Source organism: Hippopotamus amphibius, chromosome 13, assembly GCF_030028045.1.
Source record: "Hippopotamus amphibius kiboko isolate mHipAmp2 chromosome 13, mHipAmp2.hap2, whole genome shotgun sequence".
NCBI lineage: Eukaryota > Metazoa > Chordata > Mammalia > Artiodactyla > Hippopotamidae > Hippopotamus > Hippopotamus amphibius.
The window spans coordinates 4,203,401-4,228,377 of NC_080198.1; the positions used below are offsets into that span (position 1 = coordinate 4,203,401).

Consider the following 24,977-nt stretch of genomic DNA (forward strand, 5'->3'; position numbering starts at 1 on the left):
ACAAACTGGAGAGACAGGCCAAGCGGCCGAGGGAGAAGAAACTAAAGCAACCAGAGACGGAGGCGGAGGCAGCTCCGGGAAAGGAGGCTCGGGCCGCGGGGGCCGCGCGGGAGGGTCCTGGAGGGCGCGGGGCGGCCGGACCCACCGACAGCGGAGCCGGGACCCGGCGGCCGGAGGGCGGGGGCCCGGGGCGCGTGGGGAGGTGGGCCGGGGGCGGGAGGGGGCCCGGGAGGCGGGGCGGGGCGCGGCCGGGCGGGGCGCGGGGGGGCGGGGCGCGAGGGCGTGTCCGCAGCGGAGCCGCCCCCGCCCCGCCCCCGGGTTGAGCAGAGCGGCTGAGCCGGGCCGGGGCGCCGGGGCCGGGGGCGGCTGGCGCGGGCAGGAAGCGCCTCGCGGTCCGGGCCCGCCCCCCGCCTCCTGCCGCCTCCGGGCTCCCGGCTCCCGGCCGCGCCGCGCCCCATGCACTCGCCGTGCCGCGCAGCCCGCGCACGCCCGGATGGCTCGTCGCGCCGCGGGCGGCGCACCCCTTAGCGCCCGGGCGGCCGCGGCCAGCCCCCTGCCGCCGCGCCCGCCATTCCGGGCCCCGCCGTGCCCGCCGCCGCCACTGCTGCTGCTGCTGCTGCTGCTCCTGGGGGCGGCACGGATCGGCGCCCTGGAGATCCAGCGCCGGTTCCCCTCGCCCACGCCCACCAACAACTTCGCCCTGGACGGCGCGGCGGGCACGGTGTACCTGGCGGCCGTCAACCGCCTCTACCAGCTGTCGGGCGTCAACCTGAGCCTGGAGGCCGAGGCGGCCGTGGGCCCGGTGGCCGACAGCCCGCTGTGTCACGCCCCGCAGCTGCCGCAGGCCTCGTGCGAGCACCCGCGGCGCCTCACCGACAACTACAACAAGATCCTGCAACTGGACCCCGGCCAGGGCCTGGTGGTCGTGTGCGGTTCCATCTACCAGGGCTTCTGCCAGCTGCGGCGGCGGGGCAACATCTCGGCGGTGGCCGTGCACTTCCCGCCCGCCGCTCCGCCCGCCGAGCCCGTCACGGTGTTCCCCAGCATGCTGAACGTGGCGGCCAACCACCCGAACGCGTCCACCGTGGGGCTGGTCCTGCCGCCGGCCGCCGGCACCGGGGGCAGCCGCCTGCTCGTGGGCGCCACGTACACGGGCTACGGCAGCGCCTTCTTCCCGCGCAACCGCAGCCTGGAGGACCACCGCTTCGAGAACACGCCCGAGATAGCCATCCGCTCCCTGGATGCGCGCGGCGACCTCGCCAAGCTCTTCACCTTCGACCTCAACCCCTCCGACGACAACATTCTTAAGATCAAGCAGGGTGCCAAGGGGCAGCACAAGCTGGGCTTCGTTCGCGCCTTCCTGCACCCTCCCGACCCGCAGCCCGGCGTCCAGACCTACGCGTACCTGGCGCTCAACAGCGAGGCGCGCGCGGGCGACAAGGAGAGCCAGGCGCGGAGCCTGCTGGCGCGCATCTGCCTGCCCCGCGGCGCCGGCGGCGACGCCAAGAAGCTCACTGAGTCCTACATCCAGCTGGGCTTGCAGTGCGCGGGCGGCGCGGGCCGCGGCGACCTCTACAGCCGCCTGGTGTCCGTCTTCCCCGCGCGCGAGCTGCTCTTTGCGGTCTTTGAGCGGCCGCAGGGGGCCCCGGCGGCCCGCACGGCTCCCGCCGCGCTCTGTGCCTTCCGCTTCGCCGACGTGCAAGCCGCGATCCGCGCCGCGCGCACCGCCTGCTTCGTGGAGCCGGCACCCGACGTGGTGGCCGTGCTCGACAGCGTGGTGCAGGGCACCGGACCGGCCTGCGAGCGCAAGCGCAATATCCAGGTACGCCCAGGCAGCGGGGGCGCCGGGGACCGTCCCAGGGCACCGGAGGGAGAGCGTGTGGGTAACTGGGCAGGTTGTGCGCTGAGCGGGTCACTCGTGTGAGCGCGCCGCGACCCAGATGTGCGTGTATGGGGACTCAAGTGTGTACTCTGAGCCACAGGTGCATTTGCGGGGACCCAGGTGTAGTTGGGAGGATACAGATGTTAACTGAGGTGGGGGGCACTGGCGTGCATGTGGCCCAGGTGTGCGCGTTGGGCACTTAGATGAGTGCTGGGTTTCAGGGACACGCATCTGGGTGTTGGCCGTTCGGGTTGTGGATGGGTATCCAGGTGTGCGCTGAAGAGAGCCAAAGGTGTATGTACATCTCAGTTGTGCAAGCGAGGGTCGCAGCAGCCTGCTGAGTGCACAGCGAGTGCAGTGTCTGACCACAGGTATGTTCTGGGCTGCTGCGTGAGCCCATCGGGAAGTTGGCAGATGTGTGCATGGGTGTGGCATGTGTGTCGGGAGGCATGCAGGTGTGCACCAGGGCCCTGCAGGTGGTAGGGGGATATGCACCAGTAGCAAGGTGTATGCACCAGACTTGTGTGACACTGAGCTGGGTCATGCAGGAGTGAGGGCAGGCAGGTGTGCGCAGCAGTGACACTGGTGCAACATTGTGGGCCTGAGTGCACAGTGGGATGTGTGCAGCAGGGGACACAGGTGTTTGGGAGCCAGTAGGCACTCTGGGGAGGCCGCTGGTTGGCAAACGGGTGTGTTCCTGACGCCAGCTTTTATTCACTCATCCAACACACATTTACTGAACATTTAGCATGCACCATGCGTGGGGGCTGTGGGGAAGGCAGTAACACTTGTGGAATGCCTACCAAGTGCATCCCAGGGCGCAACTCTAGGTTTTAACAATAGTCCTCTCAGGTAGGCTCTGTTCTCAGCCCCATTTTACAGATGAAGAAACGGAGGCACAGAGAGGTTAAGTAACTTGCTCCAGGTCACATAGCTAAGAACTAGCAGTGGCAGAATTTGAATCCAGGCTGTATAGCCTCAGCATCTGTGCTCTTAGTGTCGCTGAGCTTTTGCTGCCTGACAGACATGGAGCTCAGAGTATGTGTGTTGGAGGGGTCCTGGTGGCTGGGATGGGGAGGTGCCAGCTCCAGGAGAATGGAGAGAGGTGAGCAGGACTGCATGTAGCACCTGAGTGGACCGTGGGGGATCTAGAGCGAGCAAGGAGGCCCAGGTATAGGGCCACAACAGCTGGGTGGGAATGGGGCCCAGGTGTCTGGGGCTGGGCTAGGCAGGGGCGAGGGGGCCAGGTTGGGGGGATGTGACACAGGGGTGCAGGAAGGAACTGTGTGTGGTTCCACTCAAGGAACCCCTTAAGCAAGGGGTCACTTCTTTAGGGGGCCCTGGGAGGTGGACCCCCATGCCTTTTCCACACTCCCTATCCCAGGCTGAGTCAGGGGAGGCTTGTGCACTCCCCTAGGAAGCCTTGGCCTTCTCTCGGTGATTACGGAGCCCTCCTGGAGGCCAGGCTCCCTGTGGCCCTGCCCCATCCCTGCTCCGTGATCCTCAGGCCCTGGCAAGAAGCTCGTGAGACTCATCATTCCCCTGTGGGTGTGCCCAACACTGGGGCTTTGAGAAGGCGCAGATTCCTTCGCCTGCTGCTGGGCCCCCACACTGCCCACCACCTGGCTGTCCGGCTGCACTGGAAGTAAAGGTCATGGTGGGTGAGCAGGGCAGACTGGCCTGGGAGTGGCTCTGCCACCGGCAGGGGCCGGCCTGGTCAGGGTGGCCACCCAGCACTGTGGTTGGGACATACCCTCTTCCCCTACCCAGAGCCACATGCCTCAGCTGGCTATGTTTGAGGGCACAGGCTTTGTGTCCGGGGGTCTCAGAGCTGGAGACGGTGAATGGGAAGTCAGTCCCTGCTCTACAGAGGGAAGACTCTGTTGGAAGGGCTTTCTTCAGGCCTTTCCAGGCCTGCGTGTCCATCTGCACCCTCCGTGTTAGGCGATCTGTGGGATTCCTCAGGCCGCCGCAGTGCCTCCTCCCCCTCTGGCAGGAACTGTCCTGGTTCCCACGGTCCCTCGTCCCCAGCCTGGCCTGGTGCAGTGACTCACTGTGCTGAAGGGGGCTGGGGCTTCTCTTGGCTTAGGGGGCAGGGCCTCTCCAGGGACACAGCCCCAGGAACAGAGTGGCCAAGGGCCCCCTCCCCACTGCCTAAGGTGGGGTGGATTCCTGGCCTTCCTTGGCCACTGTCCCTGTGTCCTCTTTACCCATCCCCCCTTCCCCCTGCCCAGCTGTGGCCACAGGCCAGTGCTACTGGGCAATATATCCCAGATGTGTCCAAGGCCCCAGGGTCTGGGCCTCTATCCTCAGGTGGGGGTGGGAGGGTGATGGTTATTCTTGCTCCTGTCTGTTGCCCGCTCCCCAGTTACAGGCTAAGAACTTGGACTTTGCACCCTGGGTTAAATCCTACTCTGTCACTTCACAGCTGTGTGACCTTAAGAAGTGACTTAACCTCTCTGAGCCTCATTTTCCTCATCTGTAAATTGGGGATAATAAATCACTAAGGGTGGACAAGGACCAGATGAATTAATTAACGTAAAGCACTTCATACCTGACACATAGTGAGCACCCAGTAGATGTCTGCTGTTCTTGTTCTTATTACCCTAGGAGGCATTATTAGCACAGGTCTGGGCTTGGTCCTGGACAGCAACCAGTGACCTATTTTGGCTTGTTCTGCAACAGTAAAGACACCACCTCTAGCGCCAGATGAAGCCTCAGGAAATATTTCCTAAGCCCCTCCCTACTGTGTTGCTGTGTGCTGGGGACCAGTGGTGACTGCCTTACTTTCTGCTCTTGTGGACTGTGCAGGCGGGCAGAGGGCAGACATGTGGCCAGGCCCTTACAGCCCAGAGAGATGGGTGCTGTGATGGAAGAACTGGGCAGAGGGAGCCCGGAGAGGGGCATCAAGGCCTCTGGGGAAGTGGTGGCAAAGCACAGGTGGGTGGATGACCAGGAATGAGCCATGTGAAGCCGGCAGGAGAAGGGGAAGGGGTCCAGGCAGAGGGAACAGCCTGTGCAGAGGCCTGGAGGTAGGAAACAGCAAGACGGGCTGGAGCAGTGAGAGGTGGTCAGTGTGGTGGGGGGTGGGAAGTGTGAGCTGGGCTGGGGGAGGTGGTCGGGCCTGCCCTGTGGGTGCGGATAGGCATGGCTGTGTCCTGGGGACATGGGGAGCCATGAAGGGTTTTAGCCAGAGCATCTCATCTGAACGAGCACCTCAGTTTCCTCTCCTGTAGAATGGGAACGATAATAAAAGTACCGACTGCACAGGACCTCTGTGGGCATTAAATGGTGCTACAGGTGAAGCACTTAGCGTGCCCAGCACATGTGTTTGCAATTCCTGCGATGATTTTTACTGGAGCTAGTTTAGAAGTCACTAGATGGCTGTTGAGAAGGAGAGAGGAGAAGCAGGGAGAGTAGGGAGGAGGCTGGTGCCATGTTCCAGGCAAGTGATTCACTCCTTCGTTTGCAAATATTTCTGGAGCACCTACTGTCTGCCAGACCCCTGTGGCGGGCGCTGGGCACAACAGTGGGGATGGCCGGCCCGGCCTTGTTCTCAAGGAATGTGACGGGCCTGGTATGAGGGCGTGGAGGGAAGCAGGGGGTGTGGGACGGATTTGGATGCCGGGCTGTAGCCCCAGAGGTGGGGACGGACAGGATGGAGGAGAAGGGAGCTGCCCAGTACGGTCTGGCATTGGGATGGAAGTCGGGGTAGGGAATGTGACACGGGTGCCTCTCCGGGAGAGAGTGAGTACCAGGGGCCTGGAATCCCTCTCCCTCCCAGCCGGTGTGGCCTGACTGCTCCCGCAACCAGGTGGTCTCGGTGGGACTGGACATGGGGAACAGGACCCTGCCCTTCCATCTCTTCTCCAGGGATGTCTGACTCGCAGGCATAGAGGCTCAGCCAGGCCACTGCACACCCAGCCTCCCTCTCCCTCTCTTGGGGCCTCAGGCCTGAAGCTCCAGAGCCGTGGTCGGGGTGGTCTCTGACATTCCAGCTTCGCCTGCCGGGCTTTGTCCCCCTGCTCGCCACCTTTAAGACAGCGAAGAGGCAGGGAACCTTGTCTTCCCAGCCTTCAGAGGTGCCAACTTTGTCCCTAATTGCTTTGGGCATATTTGGGGCCTTTCGACTATTTTGAGAGAGAAAGTAAGTTAGAAAATTAGTCTCCGTCGCCTGTAGCTTGGCTCCCTTTCCTCAATTCACGTGTGTGCTGAAAGTGAGTTGGGAAATTGCCTTATGCTATCAGTGAAGAAACTGAGGCACAGGGCCACCCAGCAAGGCGAGGGCAGGCTGAGTCCGACTTCCTTACCTGAGTCTTTCCCTTCAATCTCTGAATGACCATAATATTTGTACTTTTAAATCAAAAAGAAAATCGACAGGGAAATGTCAATGTTGTGTTTTCAAGGTGCCTTTTTATAGTAAAGGTGGAAAAAAAACCCTCAGGCAGTTTTAAACTGGCATGCAGTGGGTGGGTGCCCGTTGTCAAGAAGGCGTTTTCTGAACCAATTTAGGGGCTGAAATGCTGGGTGGAGGTGGAGGGAGATAAGCTTCCAAGATGGGCTTTCCATTTGGTGTGGGGTTAGGCGCTGGGAGTGAGCTCCCCATACAAGCAGGGACACGTGGGGGTACTTAGCAGAGGGGCTTCCGGCGGAGCTGGCGGGCATGACCTTCTAGCCTAGAGGGACAGATGGGTCTTGGGCCAGGAGACAGTTAATATACCTCCCTGCCCTGGGAATGCCATCAGTCTCGACCGCCAGGTACATGAGGGTAGAGCTGAAGGTGAATCCTGTTCTCCTGCCCGTAAGCTGTGTGATCCAGGGTGAGTCATTTACCCTCTCTGGGCCTCATGCTCTCTCGTTGTAAAATGGGATGGTGTCTCCTTCTGAACTGAAATCTCATGTGAGGTGCCCAGGAAGTGGCAGGTGGAGGTATTAGTACCAGGAGAAGAGAAATGCATCTGAGAAAAGTGCGCTCAGTGTGTGGAGCAGCCGGCGGGGCAGGGAGTGCCCAGAGGAGGGAGGAGAAGGGACCAGCCCAGGCCCTGGCGGTGAGCAGGGGTGGGCGAGACCAGGGGTGGGGTGTGGGGGTGTGGGGTGCCTCCCAGCCCCAGCTCAGTGGCGGGGGGCAAGGCCGGGGTGAGAGCAGGCCTGGCGCCGCTGCTGTGGGTGATGTGGGTGCTGCACGTCGGGTGGGCCTGAGGGGTTTGGGACGCTGGGCGCCCCCTCAGCTCCCTGGGGCTGAGCAGGAACCACGGCCACACTCCCCGTTCTGAGCAGGGACGCTGTGCCAGCCCTTCACGAGCACCACTGCGTTGGCTCTCACAGCACCCCACCGCCTCCCATGAGGCAGGAAGCGCTGTTATGCCCAGTTGACGGATGCGCAAACGGAGGCCCTGGCTCTCGCACAGCTGGTTCACAGAGTAGGGATCCACAGGCCGGCTGGCTGGCTGTGGAGTCCGCCTGGGTGAGCGCTGGTGTTAGCTGTGGGCTCTCAGCTGGGGGTTCTACAGTTACCCCTCATCCCGCGGAGATTTGGGTGGGGCCCTTTGTACAAAACCCCGTCTGCGACAGCACCTCCCAGCAGGCCCCGGATGGAAGCCAGGAGCTGCCGCTGCAGTGATTCAGTTCCTCAGCGGGGTGATGCTGGCTAGGGCATCTGCCGAGGCCTGGCCACATGCTGGGGGCTGGGGCCGATAGGGCCTCCTGAGGAGGTTGGGGAGGCAGGGAGGCACCTAGGGACATTCACCTCTGAAAATGTGATCAGGACCCCTTGGGCCTTTGAGTGTGTGGATGCAGATGTGGTCAGTTTGAATGACTTGACAAATCCCTTTCAACACTGACCCCAGCCGTGGACCATGCTGTGTACTGGGGCTGGGCGGGCCGCCGCCTCCCCTCCAGGGCAGCACGTCACTGTCCAGCGTTTGCTAGGGGGGTAGGACGTGGGGGATCTGTCATGGCCCTGGCGATGCCCACAGTTAAGCCTACCACACCCAGACACACCCAGAGTGGTGGACGGGTCAGTGCTGGACCCTGGCACCAACTCCCTAACTCCCTGGATTCAAATCCTGGCTCTGCACCTCCTCCCTGTGGCCTCCAGCAAGTCACGTACCTTTTCTGAGCCTCCACTTCCCCATCTGTAAAGTAGGTTCAGCAAAGAGAAGAACAGGGCCCGCTGGAGTTCAGCGGAGGCCGTGTGTGAGTCAGCTCAGCCCCTGCAGAAACACCCTCTGCGGGAGTCTGGTTTGCCCGCTGCCACTGCTGCCGGTTTTCATGGAGATGAAGGAAGCCGACTGGGCTCCGGGTTCTGGTTGCTGGAGGGTGGAGGACAGACACAGTGTGTACAGAAGAGGAGCATGAGGGCCTGAGGGACCCCTTCCCCTTTCTGGGCCTCACTTTCCCGGTCTGAGTTGGGCCGTGGGGTGGCAGGAAAGCCCTCACTCTGCCACCAGGACTGCTCCCGCCAGCATCGCTATCCTTACTCTTATTGTTGTTTCCTGGGAGCCTCTCCTGTGTTGGGCACTTTGCAAAAGCACTTTACATATAGTGTGTATCTTTTAATCCTGCCAGAAATGGAATGGGGTGAGTGCTATGCCAAGTCCACAGAAAAGAGAAACAGAGACCCAGAGGGGATAAGTGCCTGATGTCACACAGCAAGTAGAAGGTGAAGCAGGTGTGTGGCTTCAGAGCCTGTGCGTATCACTTTTGCTCCCTGGTTCCTCTGAAAACGCTGACCTAATGGCTGTGAGCCAAAGAGGCCCTCAAGGTCACAGTGATGGGGTGAATGGGTCCCTTTTAAAGGTGAAGAAACTGAGACCCAGGGACGTTCTTCCCCTAATGGGGCTGCTGTGGGGAGTAGTGACGACTTCCCAGTGAGGCCAGCCGAGCTGCCGAGCCCCATGCCCAGTGTGGTCCCAGGCTGGGGCAGGGCCCCCCGGGTGCAGGGCTCCTGTTCCCCAGGACCGCAGCTGTCTCCACCTTTACCCACCAGAGTCCAGACCTCCTGGGCAGCATCTCCTGCCCGTCTGTGCTCCTGGTGGAGGGTTCCCTGGAGTGTGGCAGGAAGGGCTCAGCTCTGTGACATGGCAGCCTCTTAAAGGAGATGAATTAGTCCCTGCCCCGTCCTCCCGGAGCCCCCAGACCGTGGGGGGAGGAGATCAGGGTAGAAGATACACCACAGCCAGAGCTACACGCTGAGCAGCCTCATCTGAGGGACTCAGGGAAGGCTTCCTGGAGGAGGGGGGGGGTGTTGGAGCAGGACTTTGACAGATGGAGCTGGGGGAGGCCTTCCAGGCCACAGCAAAGGCCCAGAGATGTGGTAGAACATGGTTTGGGTAGCAGGCAGAGATGAAGCTGAGAGCATGTGGGGTCTGGGGCGCAGGCCAAGGATTTGGACACTGCCCTGTGGGCTGTGGGGAGCCAGCAAGGCCTTGGGGGAGAGTGAGACGTCTTGGATCTGCTTCTGGAGGAGACCCCGTGGCTGCTGGCCCTACGTTCGTCCTGCCAGGTGCTGGCGGGAGGAGGAGGCTCTCTCCCAGAGCCCCCACTGGGGCTGGACCAGGGGACTCCCGAGAGCCCCTCCAGCTCTGCCAACGGTGTGGGGATTGCCATGGAAACCAGCTGGTCCCCGTGTAGGGACAGGCCTGGAAAGTCTCCTGGCGCCAGCCATGCGGGTTTGGATCCCGGCTACCCCCGGAGCTCGGCCGTTTTCCTTCTTTCCAGAGCCTGTGCTGGGCCGGGGCCGAGCCCAGCAGGCCGCCCGGAAGGGCCGTGCACCACCCACTCTCCTGCTGCTGCCGGTCCTCGATGCCACCGAGATCAGCCGGGCCAGCGAGGCTCGCCCCGCCCAGTCCACCATCCCTCACCCTGCGACGCGGTAAATCACACGCTGGAGGCGGGAGGAAGCGCGCGGCTCCATGACGAGGCCCAGCGAGGCCCCAGTGGGGCGTGGATCGCAGGGCGCTTTCTGCTCCGATCGGTAGATAACGGGGGGGCCGTGGGCAGAGGCCTTGAAGTGAGGCCAGGCCCGGGAAAGGAACTAAGCAGCGATCGGTGGTCGCCTCCGCCCCGCACCGTGCCTCTCTCAGAGCTCGTCCACCCTCTGTGCTGGAGGTGACTGAACCCTCTGGAAGTGGCTAGCTCCTGGATGGGCTCCGGTTTCCAAACTTGCAACCCGGGGCCTTTCCAGCTCCAAATGGCCAAATTCCCAGCCGCTGTTGGCTGCACCCAACAGAGCAGGGGGGCGGAGAGACTGTGGCTTAGGATGAGGGTTCTGGAGCCAGCCTGCCTAGGTTTGAGGCTCACCGACTGGCGGTTCTGGCTCTGTGACCCTGGGCAAGTCCCTTTACCTCTCTGTGCCTCAGTTTCCTTTGCTGTAAAGTAGCAGCAACTTATAAGGGTCTGGTGAGGGTTCAGTGAGGTTGTACAGGCAGAGGTCTCTGCACAAAGGAAACCATAGCTGCTTATTATTGTTGTGTCACGGATTCCACTGTGGTGTTGTTATAAAGCTGTCCCTTCCCCACGTGGGGGTGGTCTCTGAACTGGGATGCTGGCAGCTAGACAGAGGGCCCCATGTCACCTCCTTGTCTCCAGCACATGGGACCCGGCCCAGAGATGTTTGGTGGGGGTCCCTCGGCTGTGGTCACACACCGTTGTAAGATGACTCTGGGACCGAGGCCAGCACCCCCAGGGCATTGGGAGGAGGGTGTGAGTTCCAGTCTCCAGGGCCCCCCAACCCTTGGAGGAAGAGGAAGGCCCGGTGTCCCCAGGAGAGGCAGCTACGCTCTCAGCGTCTTCTGGCCTGTGTCCCTCGGGGAAGAAGCTGGGACCGAAACTGTTCCAAGGTGAGGCGGGGCTGGAGCTGCCGCGCTCCGCCTGCCACCCCGCCCCCGCTGGAGCTGCTGGGAGGAAACGACGCCCCCACCCGGGCCGCCCTGGCCAGGGAAGAGTCCTGGCTGCCCATCCCACACTGCGCTCCTCTGGGACCCTGGGGTGGCCGGGGGGGGGGTGGGGGGGGTGGCTGGAAACAGGGCCGGGCTGGGCTGGAATGAGAAACAGCTTCGAGAAGGGGGAGCTGGGTGTCTGGGGGGCCGCGTCCAGCTAACAAAACAACGGCTGCTTGAGTCAGCGGCTGTGGCGGCAGTTCCCAGGCAGGCCCCGGGCAGAGCCACCCCGGCCCTGCTCGGGCGAGGGCAGTGCTGCTCACACAGCCTCAGAGGCCTGACTTTGGGGAGGGTGGAGCGGCCGGTCCGCCTGCCCCGCTGTCCCTGGGTGTCCCTGAGCCTCTGCCCGTGGCCTGCAGAGCTCGCTGGGAACGTGTGCTGAGTGTATGTGGTGCTCAGTGTTGAGGGCTGCTGGGAGCAGAGCCTCTGTGGTGGGCACAGGGATCGCTCCCATTTTATAGGTGAGGGGACTGTGGCTCCGTGAGGATGGGGCAGCCCACAGTGTGTGGAGAGCTGTGAGGCTCGGCGCATCGGGAGCCTCAGTTTCTCTGTCTGTTAAATGGGAACCCAGCGAGAGTGTGTGCTCGGTGCCCGCGCACAGCAGGTCTTCAGTGTCGCCTGGCCTCTGACCTCAGCCTGGGGCTGTCCCTGCAGGCTGTGTTCTGCCTGGGGGCAGGGTCAGGAGTGCCGGTTATGGGCGGGTGGACACCCTGTGCTCAGGGCGGCCTGGCTGACTGGTCCACCTTCCAGGTGGTGCCCAGATGACCTCGTTGCCTGGGGCTGGGCGATCCACTTTCTTCAGAGAGGGGGTCAGGGAAGCTGAGGCAGGCCTCGCTGAAGCTTTGGAAGGGTGTGTGCGAGCTGTTGTGCACATTGCTACGTGGTGGTTTTTTCTGCCTGATTCAGGCAGCTTGGGGCCAGGCAGGGAATTACGGTGCTGTGTGTCCTGAGGAAGCGTCTGCCCCCCCCCCGTGCCTCGGTTTCCCCAGAGCACTGCATTTGCCCTGGCTCAGCGCCAGGCCTCCTGACTTGTCCTCTGGCCTCGTTGGCCACTCTCTCCCACCCTGCCCCCCACTTCCACCCCTTCAGGAAGGGAACATCTTGGTCACCCGCTGGGAGGTGCTGGTATTTCCTTTCTTGGCAGCAGACGGCTTCCTCCTGAGTGTGGGGCCGTTGCCAGAGGCCCCCCAGAGCCGAGTCTGTCCTGCCCTCTCCCAGGACCGGCACACAGGAGGCCCAGGGCTCTTTTCATGCCTCGGTGTACCCTCAGTGGAGGGGTCGGCCCAGGGGAGCCATAGCCCAGGAGCTGCCGTGTTCTGAGAGGCCGCCCAGGCTGAAGTTGGGAGGAGTTTGGGTGTGGGAGTCACAGGTGTAGATTCAAATCCAGACAGGACCTGTGCCCTTGGAGAGCTGGAGGACACGTCCCCTTCAACCTCAGAGCTTCGCAGGAAGGTGGGGGGTTACTCACCGGGCTCTGCAGGAAGCCGCGTGTAGTGCCCCTGTCCGACCCCCACCACTACCCTGCTGGGCCCTGCTGGCTCCCCCGTCTTCAGTCAGGCCCCTCCTCGCCTGTCCATGCTGAGGGAGGCGCTGGCCGGGGCGGGGGTTGAGGGGAGCCGCAGAGGGGCCAGCCCGCTTGAGCAGGACCTGCGGCCCCAGGAGCAATGCGGGGCTTATGTTGAGGGCACTGGGACCCACGGAAGGCTGCGGAGCTGCGAGAGGGACACGACCTGCTTTGCATTTTTTCTTTTTTTTTTTAAACAACCTTTTAGTTTGGAATAATTTTAGATTTACAGGAGAGTTACAAAGATCGTACAGATCGTTCCCACATACCCTTCCTTCCGTTTTTCCCATCGCTAAGATCATACATTATGACACATACGACATATGTTTGTCAAAACTAAGAAACCAGCATCGGTACTTTACTCTCAACTGAGCTCCAGAGTTTCCTCCACGCGTGTCCTTTCTCTTTTCCGGGATCGCATGTTGCATTTAGTGCTTTGCCATTGTAAAAGCTTCTTCTGGCTGCTGTTGAAGGGTGAACGAGACAGAGCTCCGTCCAGCCCCCAGCCCTGTGTGGTGAGCGGCAGGCCACCCTGCAGTCTGCTGCTTAATACCCCAAAGTGACTGTGTGCTTTCAGCTCCTCGACAGTGAAACCTCACTTTCCTGGGATCAGGGTTCGATAACAATCGAAAACTTGAGGCAAGAAAGTGCCCTCACTTCCCAAGCACAAAGCCCCAGCAGCCGGTGCAGTCTGCACCTGGGACGGAACCGCTGGGTCTTGTAGTCTGCCATCGACGCCTCCTCCTCCTCCTCGGAGTGCCACCTGCGGTGGGGCTGAGGTTTGGTGGGGTCTGCGGGCAGGAGGCTGGAGGCCTGAGAAGCCAGGCTCTGGAAGCTCTTGCTCCAGCTGGCTTCCTGGGGAGAGAAAGTCAACACAATTAGAGTTGGTAGTGAAATCAATAAGTCAGAGTTCTAATGGGAGAGTAGGCAGAGCTGAGTTTTGGCCCCAGGAGGCAGCCACCCGGAGAGGGAGGGGGTGTCCTGCTCCTAGAAAAGAGCTGAGACCAGCAGCTGCCCGTGGATCATCCTATTTTAGAGAGGGCTCAACTGAGTTTCTTAGAGGAACCAAAAGTAGCAGCCAGGTGCTGCCTGGCCCTGAACATCGGTCCCCTGTGTTGTCACATACACAGTAGACATACAGTTGACCCATACTTTCCCTTCAGTTCTCCAGCAGCCAACACAGCAGTGTTGCTCTCAATATTTCTGCTTGGAAAGGAAGAAGCTGAATACAGTCATTCACACTTTAGTCAAAATTAGTTTCCTTTCTTTAGTAAACACTCACTGCAGAGCACAGTGCTGTCACAGAGGAGGCGAGAGGTGTTTTTGGAGTTGCATCTTGAAGGCTGGCTGAAAACTGGCTGCCTCGCCATGCCTGGCAAAAGGAACAACGTGGGGAAAGACGAGGGGGCATAGAGGGCCAAGGGGGAGTCTGAGTGGCTCAGAGCTGGGGAGGGCATTGGCTGCTGAGGCAACAACATCGTGAAGGTTCAGGTGCCCTAGGAGGAAAGTGTGGCCACATTTGACAAACTGCAGATTAGTGTGGTCTCAGCCGAGGGTGGGGCAGAGGGAGAAGGGAGACTCCAGGCCTGAGGAGCCGGCAGGAGCTGGATCACGGAGGCCTTGAATGCCAGGCTTGACCCTGAGGATGGCCAAGAGCCAGGGAGAGGCGTGCCAGTCTTGTGCTTGAGAAGGTGGCCCTTGTGGGTTGGAGGAGGCCGCTGTGAGAGCCCAGCCCTCCCCCTCCTCTCAGGGGAATTTGTGTTTTGAAAGACCCACGCCGAGTGAGACTTGAAGGCGGGCCGGTGCTGATGGAGGAATTTCAGGCCATGTCACACGGTCAGGGCAGGCAGTATTTTGGGCCTTGGAGCCAACTGCCCCAGGAGACCGAGTTCAGCTGAGGCCACGCCCTGGATGGCCGTCGGGTTGCCCGAGCCCACTCTTCCCTTTCCCGGGCTACATCCCCCAGCAGCAGAGGCCTTTCCTGCCTGTCCGGTGGACGTGTGTCCGGCTTCCGTTTTCGAGGCGGTTGCAGCCTTGTGACTTCCCCTGGCAGCTGGGGAGCCAGCTTCCCCCTCAGAGCACAGATCGTGCAGAGCAGCCAACGGGTTACTTCTCCTTTAAACATTTTTTTACATTTTATTTTTACGATAAGAAAAAAAAAGTCGGAGGAAAGGCTTTTTAGAGAATTCCTTCAGTGCAGAATGAATGGCTGTGAGCGCCAGGGTGGGCCGGCGAGAGCCAGATTCCCAGCCGTCCCGCCTCATGCTCTCTGCCGCCCTGGCCCACAGATCACTCCTGTCTGGGCGCCTGGTCCGGCTGTTCCCAGGACCCCCCACTCTGGCTGGCTGGGGACCCCCATTGCAGGGCCCGGCGCAGAAAACCCCAAAGGTGTCCTCAGGTCTCCCCTTCCTGGCCTTCCCACCCCTCCCAGAGCTCAGGGAGGAAGCTCCTGTCCCCTGGGTGAGAGTTTACAATGGTAATTTTAGAACAACGTATTATTTAATGACTCAGGTACTCCATATTCAGTGAAGGAAGGTTATACAACTCCCCGGAAAAGCATCCTTGTGGCAGGTCTCAGGCCCAGGTGCCCGCTCTCCTGCCTGCTCGCTGACAGAGCCACCTCACCTCTTCCCCGCAGCCGCAGGATTGCAGGGGGTGGGCCCAGGGCTGGGAGAGACAGCTGGGGAGATGGGTCTGCAGCCCTCTTCCAGGGCCGTCCCCCAACTTGGGCACAGAGATGATCACAGAGGATGAGTCAGGCAGGGTAGCTGTGAAGCTGAAGGATGAGGAGGCCGTGATAAGACCGTCTGGGCGGTGGCATTCCAAGCAGAGGGAAAGGCCCTGGGCGGGACGCAGCCTGGACTGTCTGGGGACTAGAAGTGAGGCTGGTGTGGCTGGAATGGAGGATTGAGGGCAAGCAAGGAGGGTGTGGGGTGGGCTCAGAAGATCCCAAGGGCCTGAAGTGGGGGTTTGAAGAGTCGAGGTTTATTCTCAGTATTGTGCAAACTGTCAGAGGATTTCAAGCAGAGGAGACCTTTGTACCTTCAAAGGGGTCATTTGGCAGCTATATTCAGGGGGAAATGTTGAGGCAAGAGTCGACCCAGAGAAGAGAGGCCCAGGAGAGCCTCCTCAGTGAGCAGGTGGCTGCTTTAAGGTGGTCCCAAGTGGTCCAACTTAGAAAGCTTTTGAGGTAGGCATGATTTGCCCCCAAATTCCACTTTATGATGATCATTTCAGTGACCGTCATTTTCTGAAACAGTGTTAGTATCAGTAAACACTTCTGGAGCGTTTACTGTGGACCACACTTCATGCCAGCGCTTTGCAACGAACTGTGTCATCCGAGTGCCTGTGAGGGAGGTGCTGAAGATGCACCCATTTTATGTTGAGTAATACTGAGGCTCAGAGGAGCGAAGGGGCTTGCCCAGGTCCCCCCTAGCCATCCTGAGGGAGGCCACCCGGTTGTGGGTTGTGGCCCAGGGCACTCCCCGGTCCCACTCATCTCTGGACTCAGGGCTCAGCTATGTTTATTTTCCCAAGAATGAAGAACCTGGTATTTATGGTTTGCTTTTGAAAACTAGTCGAGATTTTGTACAAAACCCATGTGGGCACATCATCAGTGACTTTGGCTTGCAGGAAGCACAGATAAGGGGGGAAAACCCTCTAAAGCCATGCCCTGAAGCCAGTTCTGCTGCCCGCTTCATTCCTGGTGGCATGACATTGCAGCTGGTGACCTGGAGCAGGCCACGTCCCCTCTGAGCCTCAGTTTCTCCATCTGTGACACAGGACCTCAGAGGGCTGCCAGGATTCAGAGAGTCGATGTACAGGCTCGGGACAGGGTCAGTTCCCAGTAAACGTGGCCTGTATTGTGTTCGCTGTTGTGACTGTGACTTTAATGTTTATGCACCAGTTTTACTAAAAAGGCCCCATGACATCCCCGTGACTTTGCTCAGCCAGATGTCTTTCTTCATAATCAGTGCAGATTTGTGGTGTCGCCCAGGGCGGGGGTGGCCCTGCTGGGTGATGTGCCCCCTCCTGGTTGATACTGAGGTTGTGTCCCCTCCCTGCTTGTGTCTGCATCCTTGTGGATTTGCACAGTTGTCTTCTCAAAGGTACTTCCTGGAGGCTGGTGTTGTATTTTTGTGCAAATTGCAGAAGAAACCTTTGAAAGGACGAACAACACTCAGAGAAGGGTGGGAAAGATGGGCACAAGTCCAGGGAGTGGCGGGGACTCGGGTGGCCAGCCATGGTTGTCCCACTCCCGTGAGGTGGAGCTGCTGTGGTTGGCAGGACTGTGCATTTGGATACCTGTGGCCTCGGTTTGCCCATCTGTAATGTGGGCAGATGAAGGGATGTGTGTCGGGGAAGGAGAGAGGGGCGTCAGTTTGGGGAGGCCTCAACCTGGATCTGGTGAGCTGCTGGGAATGTGGGAGGGGGTTGCTGGGGTCAGAGCAGGGGTCTGGGGGGAGGAAACCCCTGGTTGCTGTGGAGAACCAGCCAGCACGGGAGGGACCCCTCTTGGGTGTCGGCAGGTAAGCTGGAGCAGAGGCTGGCCTCCCTGGGCCTTCTTGCCTCCCTCACACGGCTCCTCCTGTCCGGCTCCCGTGGACCCAGAAGGTACTCATCTCCTTGGGGCAGCTCCGTGACTGAAGCCGAGGGCAGGGATCGACCTGGGCTCAGAGACGGGGTCCTGCTTGTGTTGGGGCCTGAGCCCAGTGCTGGGCGTACGGAGCAGGAGCAGGGCTTTAAAAGCTCCGGTGCTGAGGCCAGAGACCCCAGCCGGCCGTGTGGGCGGGGAGCCGGAGAAGGTTCCGGAGCTGAGGACTGACAGGCGCTCTCTCTCTTCCAGCTGCAGCCGGAGCAGCTGGACTGTGGGGCCGCCCACCTGCAGCACCCACTGTCCGTACTGCAGCCCCTGAAGGCCTCGCCCGTCTTCCGAGCCCCGGGCCTCTCCTCCGTGGCTGCGGCCAGCGTGGGCCGCTCCACGGTGGTCTTCCTGGGCACAGTCAGTGGGCGGCTGCTGAAGGTAGGGCTGGGCTGGGGGCTGCCTGGCGGGGGAGGGGGCGCGGCTGGGGAGGGAGCCCACGGGTTATTAGGCGTCTTCCACGTCTGTTTCTTCCACTCTTGCTCACAGCAGTCAGTGCCTGTGGTGCAGAGGAGGGAACCAGGCTGAGAGGGGTCCCTTCTCTCAGGGTTCCGGGACCAGGATCTGTGTTCACGTCTCCGGGCTCTGCCACGTGCAGGCTGTTTGACCTTGGGCCGTGAACGTTCTGTCTCCTGGTTTCCGTTTCCCTATCTGTGTAGGGCCTCTCAAGACTGCTATAGGGCTTTGGAGGGTCGGGGAGGCCACAGCCTGGCAAGTGAGGGGCTCTCCCTCCTGTTTCCTCCTCCACTCCGCGGGCCGCCCTCTGAAGCTGCCCCAATCCCCAGTCAAGGTGACTGGTTTCTGGAGGTAATGATGCCCGGTCCTGAGATGCCTAGAGCTGGGAAGAGGTGAGAGGAATCCCGTTTCCCCACTAAGGGGCCTCCAGGTGAGGGCGTGGACCTGCCCCCCAGCCACCTCCCACTCCCTGCCTGTTGGGAATGTCAGCGGCCTGGCACAGCTCCGGCCTGCCCCAGGCCCTGGCCTAATTGATCCAGACCCATTATGCAATTCCCTCAGCTTCCCGGGGCAGACGCCGCAGGCTCGGGGTGAGCGGTCGGGGTCAGAGCCCGCCCGGCCCCGGGACCCTAGCCAGCCCACTGACGCCTCTGCGGGAGATGCCAGGCATGGGAGCAGGGAGGGGTGGGGGTCTTCCTCAGCCTTCAGATCGTCCACTGAGGGTCCGCAGACAGTGGGGCTTGTGTTTTGGGGTCAGGTACTTGGGTGGGAATCCTGGCTCCTCCCCCCCCAGCTGTGTGACCGGGGCGGTTACTTCTCACTCTGAGCCTCAGTGTCCCCGTCTGTCCAGGAGTCTTCCCCACCCAGCCCGTGAAGCTGCAGGTATCAGGCACCACTGTCCACCCAGCCTCAGCAGGCACACCACGGGCATCATCTTGTTTATTCTCACGTCCCTCTGAAGAAGGCAGAGCTGTGGTCCCCATTTCACAGATGAGGGCACTGAGGCTCTGAGAAGGGAAACGACGGCCCCAGAGTCACACAGCGAGAACCAGGGTTGAAGGCAGGTCCAGTCAGCCCAGAGCCTGCCCCGCCCCTCAACCTGGACCTCTTCACCGGCCACCCTGCGCTGTGGCGGGTCATTCCCTCCCAACTCTTGCCTTGCTTGGGGCTTAGATCACAGCATCCAGGCCAGACCCCAGAGCACACTAGGTGCTCAATAGACTTTTGAAGGAGTGGAAGCATGTCTGCTGGATGCTTGGGGGTGGGATGGGGGCCAAGCTGCCCGGGACAGATTCTGCAAGAGGCCACTTGGGACGAGGGATGTTGCAGGGGCTGGGACAGTCTGTGGGAGCCTGAGGAGAGAGTAGTTCCAATTTGGTGTGTGAGGGCATCTGGGAAGCTTTTTCGTTGGAGACCCTGGGGGGACAGGGCAGTATTCCAAAAGGGAGCGCAGCATGGGAGAGGGCCTGGAGGCTGGGATGCTGAGTTTAGTGGGTGGAGATGAGGCTGGTGCAGTAAGTTGGGATGGACTGTCAGGGCCTTGAACGCCAGAGCAGGCTGATTGCATTAAGCAGGAGGAGCCAATAAAGGTTTTGGAGCCCACCGAGGAGGCCCCAGGGAGGTAGGAGGCCCCAGGGAGGCACCTAGACCCCTGGCCTCAGCTCAGGGCTTGGCAGGACCTTGACAAGGCCGCGTGCTGGGATCATGAGACCAGCTGGAAAAGAGCGGTTTGATGGGTCTCTGATTGGCCTTGTCGGGTCTCTGGGGGACATGCAGAAGGGCCCTCGGCCAGAGACGCTTCCAGGTACCAGCTAGTCCTGGTTCTTCTTCTGCCTGGACGTCGGACCCCACACCCCAGCCCCAGCCTTGGACTCTGGGGTCAGACAGGCCAGGTGGGCATCGTGACCCGGAGGCATCTTCATGTTAGGACTCTTGCCACGTCCTTGGCGTCTCTGGGCCTCCGTTTCCCCATCTGTGAGATGAGCGTGACGGGGAGGGATGAGGCGGGGCGCTGCCGTGCCTCCCGGGCCTGGCCCCAGCAGCGCTTCGCCTGCATCTTCTCTAGCGAACCCCGCGGTTGTGCGGGGCAGGTGCCGCCCCAGCCCTGCTAGCTCAGAGGGGGGAAGGGACTCGGACAGCTTGTCCTTTGTGCAGCTTGTACATGTCAGGGCCAGAACTCAAACCCAAGTCCGTGCTCCTTGGCAGGATGTCCAGCAGCCTCCCAGAGAATGTTTTGTACCCTGTGGAGCCCAGACCTATCCACAGGTCAGCTGCCACCCCCAGGGCAGGTCCCCCGCCGCTGGGGGCACCCTCCTGGCGCGTCATCCCCTGATGGCCGCCCCCCGCCCTCCCCCTGCCCCTGCTAGATCAACCTGAACGAGAGCATGCAGGTGGTGAGCAGGAAGGTGCTGACGGTGGCTTACGGGGAGCCTGTGCACCACGTCATGCAGTTTGACCCTGCAGACCCCGGTTACCTCTACCTGATGACGTCCCACCAGGTAAGGCCACGGCCTGAGTCTGCGGAGACCCCAGGATAAGCTGCGCCCTCTTGCTCGCCTTGCCTTCACACGGGAGGGTGCTCCTGCCAGGAACGCCTCCTCCTCTCCCCTCTGGCCTGCTCACCCTTCACCTCCCAGCGCAGGCGTCACCTCTGCACGGGAGCTTTGTTCCCTGTGTTGCCCCCATTGTAGCATCGAGCCTCAGTTTCCCCAGGCTCTCATGGCGCTGGCCGTGCTGACTCCCCGGGGAGGGGCCGGCAGCCCCTCTGAGCTGGGCCCTCGCCTCTGCCTGCAGATGGCCAGGGTGAAAGTCGCCGCGTGTGCCGTGCACACCACCTGCGGGGACTGCGTGGGTGCGGCCGACGCCTACTGCGGCTGGTGTGCCCTGGAGACGCGGTGAGGCCTCTGGGCTGGGGGCAGGGCCTGGGAGGCCACGGGGGCGGGGGGCCCACCTGGGTCCTGACCTGCGCCGTGCCGCCCCAGGTGCACCCTGCAGCGGGACTGCACCGACTCCAGCCAGCCGCACTTCTGGACCAGTGCCAGCGAGGGCCCCGGCCGCTGTCCCGCCATGACCGTGCTGCCGGCCGAGATTGACGTGCACCGCGAGTACCCGGTGAGTCTCGGGGGAGCCAGGACCCAGCTCCAGGCTCGGGCACGGGTGGAGAGCAGCCCTTCAGCTGCACCCAAACGCTGAGAGGTGAAGACGCCTGCGCACGGTGCCCCAGGCACCCGGAGGCAGGTGATGAGACTGAGGAGTGGACGCCCTTAACACCCCATCTTACAGACAAGGAGACTGAGACAGAGTGGTGACGTGACGTGTTCAAGGTCACACGGCGAGGGAGGGGCAGAGCTGGGATTTGAGTTCACATGGGTGGGCTCCAGAGTCCCAGAAGAGGGGCAGGGGGAGGTTGGCAGGTGGGAGGAGACCCAGAGCCCCCATCTCACCTCCTGTCTTTTTCTGGCCCCAGCACGGGGTCGGGGGAGGCCAGCTAGTGCCAGGCTGCTGTTTCTCGAGCCGGAAAACAGATGAATCTGCCGTGTGGGGGCACGTAGCTACCCCCTCCCCCGTGTCCAGGAGGGCCTAGAGCTGCCTCAGCCCCCTGCTTACCTGTAGCAGGCAGCCTTGGGGCAGGGGTGTTTCAGGCCCTGGTAGGGGGCGAGGACGGAGGGACAGACTGGCTTGGGTCCCACCCAGCCCTGCCGTCCGTGATGTCTCTGAGGCGGGCGTCCTCATCTGTCGCCTGGGGGGTTCTGATGGCCCAGACAGGGCCGGGGGCTCCTCGGCGCCCTCCTCCCGGTCGTTACGTATCACAGCCCTATACACACCGCGTCCACTCAGGCAGAATGGCCAGAGGTTTGTCCATCCATTCATTCACGTAGTCACGCATCAAGTGTATTATTGAGCACCTACTACGTGCCACGCACGGTCCTAGACCTGGGGACACAGCAGTGAACAAGACAGACAAACCCCTTGCCCTTAAGGGATGGACGCGCTTATAGGGGAGAGAGAGGAAGCAAGATAAAATGCCAAGGTGGTGGTAAGTACTATGGAGAAAAAGCAGAGCAGAGAAAGGGGTAGAGAGCAAGCAGGTTGGGGGGAGTATTGACGTTTTAGACCAGATCGGGGCGAGGGGCTCACTGCAAAGGCGACATCCAAGCAGATAGGAAGCTAGGGTGAGTATCTGGGCAGAGGGAGCTGCCCGTGCAGAGGCCCTGAGGTGGGAGCAAGACTCATGATTTGAGAGACTATTAGAGGATGGCGTCCCAGGTCACGGGGGCCAGATCAGCCAGCACCTCTGGCTACTGTAAGATGGTCAGTGCCATTTTGCAGATGGGGAAACTGAGGGCCCCATAAGCTGTAGCCCCCTGGCCTGGAGTCCTGGCCACCGACCACCTCTTCTCCCAGGGTTATGGGGTGGGGGTGGGGCTGGGCAGGGCGTGGCCTTCCTCCACCCCCTGCCCCCTGCCAGCTAAGGGCCCCTCGCTTCCAGGGTATGATCCTGCAGATCTCAGGCAGCCTGCCCAGCCTCAGTGGCATGGAGATGGCCTGCGACTATGGAAACAGCATCCGCACTGTGGCTCGGGTCCCGGGCCCTGCCTTTGGCCACCAGATTGCCTACTGCAACCTCCTGCCGAGGGACCGGTTCCCGCCCTTCCCGCCCCACCAAGGTGAGCACTTCACTGCCTGGGCTGTGGGGACAGCTGTATGGGAGCTCTCAGAGGTGGACTCTCAGGCATGGCGGTCCTATCATAGCCTCTGATGTTGGTGGAGACCCCCTGCTCCCTTGTCCTTCTCTCCCTGGCTCCCCTGCTCTGTTCCAGACCATGTGACCGTCGAGATGTCCATGAGGGTCAATGGGCAGAACATCGTCAGGGCCAGTTTCACCATCTATGACTGCGGCCGTGTTGGACAGGTGTACCCCCACACAGCGTGAGTAGGGCGGGGGATGGCTTCCGGGTGGCGGGAGGTTTTGCTCTTGGGGAAGCCTTAGGAAGAAAAGTGATGGTGTCCCAGAGGCAGACAGGACCCTTGGTGGTTCACTTGCCAGCACGTTTGTGCAGCAAACCCTATCACCCAGTGCCCAGCGTCTGTGAGCACCCAGAATAGTAGAGGCTGAGAAAGGTGCTTTGATTACACTTAATTTAGTCTTCTAAAGGCCCTGCTTGCCAATTTCCTCCTTGCATACCTTTTGCAACAGGGAGCTGACTACTTTACAGAGTGCCCTGTCTCTTTCGGCAGCTCTGATGTTGAGCAAGACCTTCTTTGCCTGTGCTGAGGTCTGCATTCTGGGTCCCAGTTCCTGGGCCCAGGGGTTGGGAGCCCGGTAGCTGAGGGCCCCCTTGTCTTCCAGCTGCACCAGCTGCCTGTCGGCACAGTGGCCCTGTTTCTGGTGCACCCAGCAGCATGCCTGTGTCTCCAATCAGTCTCGGTGTGAGGCCTCGCCAAATCCCACGGTAAGCCCAGCCCGAGGGATGCCCTCTGCTTCCACGTTTCCTTTTTTTCCCACTTAGTAGGTTGAGAACATTTCTGTGTCATTAAGTTTTCTTCCTTGGCTCCAGATTTAACAGCCGCGTTGGGCTCATCACATCACAGTGCGTTTAACCAATCCCCTGTTACTGGACACGCTAACCTTTCCTGTTTCTTTTTTGCATTCTGATGCGTCCAGGATGTTGTGCCTGGCCTTCATTATTCTCTGGAGACCAGTTCTTCAAAATGGCATTTTGGGGTGAAAGCCTGGCCATGTTTTTACACTTGTAGCTCAGCCTATCCCCAGAAAGCCTGAGCTAGTTTACACTTCCAGATATAGGAGGAGGCCCCTTTCTGCATATTGTGCTGGTTTTCAATTTTACCTTCAACATTCTCAGCAACCCTCGTGAGACCCTGGCCTTGAACTGAAGCCCCTCTGGTTAGGAGCCCATGTCCTCCCCGCTTCCCCACGTCAGGGGCTGGGCTGAAGGACTCCTGCCTCAGTCTCCCAGGGGCACTGGGGCCCCAGGGTGAGGGGATGCCACGGCTGTCCCTGGGTGGAGAGGGCGAGCAGCCTCAGGAGCCGCAGGTTCCCAGGTCCTCTTGTTTGGCTGGGCCCGCGGGCTCCACAGGCTGATCCACCGGTGCTACGGGACACCTGGATGTAACCAGTTACAGGCTGCTGGCTGGTTGCTGGGTGTGTTCGCTTACAGGGTGGCCTCTGTCTTTGCCCAAAGAGCCTCTAAGGCCATCCCAGCCTTGTGCCAGGGATGACCAAGTGCAACTGCTGAGACTTTGGTTGGGGTGGTAGTACCCAGCCAGGTGGGATGACTGGACCCTATCACAGCTCATCCCCTGCCAGGCCTGCTTGCTGGACCTTCTGCTCGGGTCAGGGCTGTGAGAGGCTGCGGGGAGGTACCAAGTTCTGGCCTGCAGCTCATCTCTCCAGGAAAAGGGTGTTCCCCCCCATTTTCCAGACGGCACAACTGAGGTAGTATGACCCCCGAGGCCCTGGCTCCCAGCAGAAGGAGGTTACTGGGGCTCCACCGTGCATCCCTGGGAAGCAGTCCCAGCCCCCAGAACGTCTGAAGCCCCAGGCTCTTGGCTCTGGGCTCAGAGAACCTCGTCAGGAATCCCCGAGCTGCGTCTTCCCACAGCAGGTGCCAACGCACAGTGCTAAGAAGGGACTTCACGGCCCAAGCCTGGAATCCTCTGGTCTCAGCCCCTCCCGCCTGAGCCTCAGAACTGCTTTGAGGAAGACGTGTCCAGCATGAGCAATGCTTAACTCAAAGCAGTGACGCAGGAACATGGGGTTTCCAGCACTGGGAGAGGGGCCCAGGAGAGGCTGTGTAGCCAGACCCTAGGGGAGGCTCCGAGCCTCTGCAGTGGACGCTGGGACTGCAGTCTGGGCCAGCCAGGACTCCTGTTCTCGTTTGGGGCCCACATCTCTTGCCGGCCCAGCCCCAGGCTATATATACAGTAGGGACTCAGTGAATGTCAGTGTGAAGCATTTGTGCCAGCAGCCTGCCTCCTGTGCTCTAACCTAGGAGTACTGGGGTGAGGAGGGCCCAGCTTCACTGTTGTTCATTTATTAAGCACCTGTTGTATGCCTGGGTGTGTACCAGGCACTGGGAAAGCACCTGGTTAGACAAAGTTCTGTCCTCCCCATCATGAACACAGAGCCTGAGGTGAGTTGTGGCTGTGTGGTCCTGGGCAAGCTGCCAAACCTCTCTGGGCCTGTTTCCCCATCTGTAAAGTGGAGCCTGTTTCAAAGGCTGTGGGAGGGATCTGGAATTATACCTGTAAGGCACCAGCTTCATACTTGACGCACAGTAGGTAGCCACTCTGCTGTGTGGACAGGGAGGTCTTCTCTGGGAGGGACACCTTTGGCCGGGTCCTGACGTGCATAGGAGCTCAGCAGCCTGGAGGTGTTTCTGTGGCAGCGCCCCCCTGAACCACTCTCACCCAGGTCTGCGGCTCTGCGGGTCAGGGTGGAGACGGGGGCACAGAGAGGGCTTGTCTTAGAGG

The 24,977-nt window shown here is 61.0% G+C and overlaps 1 protein-coding gene across 2 annotated transcripts in view; it reads left to right on the forward strand.

The window, feature by feature from the left end:
- The first annotated feature begins 371 nt into the window (after positions 1 to 371).
- The window catches only part of PLXND1 (plexin D1), a 51,632-nt gene continuing 27,026 nt past the window's right edge, over positions 372 to 24,977 (forward strand). Inside the window, exons 1-8 of one of the 2 annotated variants that reach the window (XM_057705730.1) lie at positions 372 to 1,822; positions 17,232 to 17,408; positions 19,850 to 19,981; positions 20,277 to 20,377; positions 20,465 to 20,594; positions 21,973 to 22,150; positions 22,304 to 22,412; positions 22,834 to 22,936. In XM_057705730.1, the coding sequence (XP_057561713.1) occupies positions 494 to 1,822; positions 17,232 to 17,408; positions 19,850 to 19,981; positions 20,277 to 20,377; positions 20,465 to 20,594; positions 21,973 to 22,150; positions 22,304 to 22,412; positions 22,834 to 22,936 (2,259 nt within the window). In that variant the 5' untranslated portion in view covers positions 372 to 493. Of the gene's footprint in view, positions 1,823 to 3,452; positions 3,540 to 17,231; positions 17,409 to 19,849; positions 19,982 to 20,276; positions 20,378 to 20,464; positions 20,595 to 21,972; positions 22,151 to 22,303; positions 22,413 to 22,833; positions 22,937 to 24,977 lie in introns of those variants that run through there. The other variant, XM_057705731.1, reaches the window with a different exon arrangement.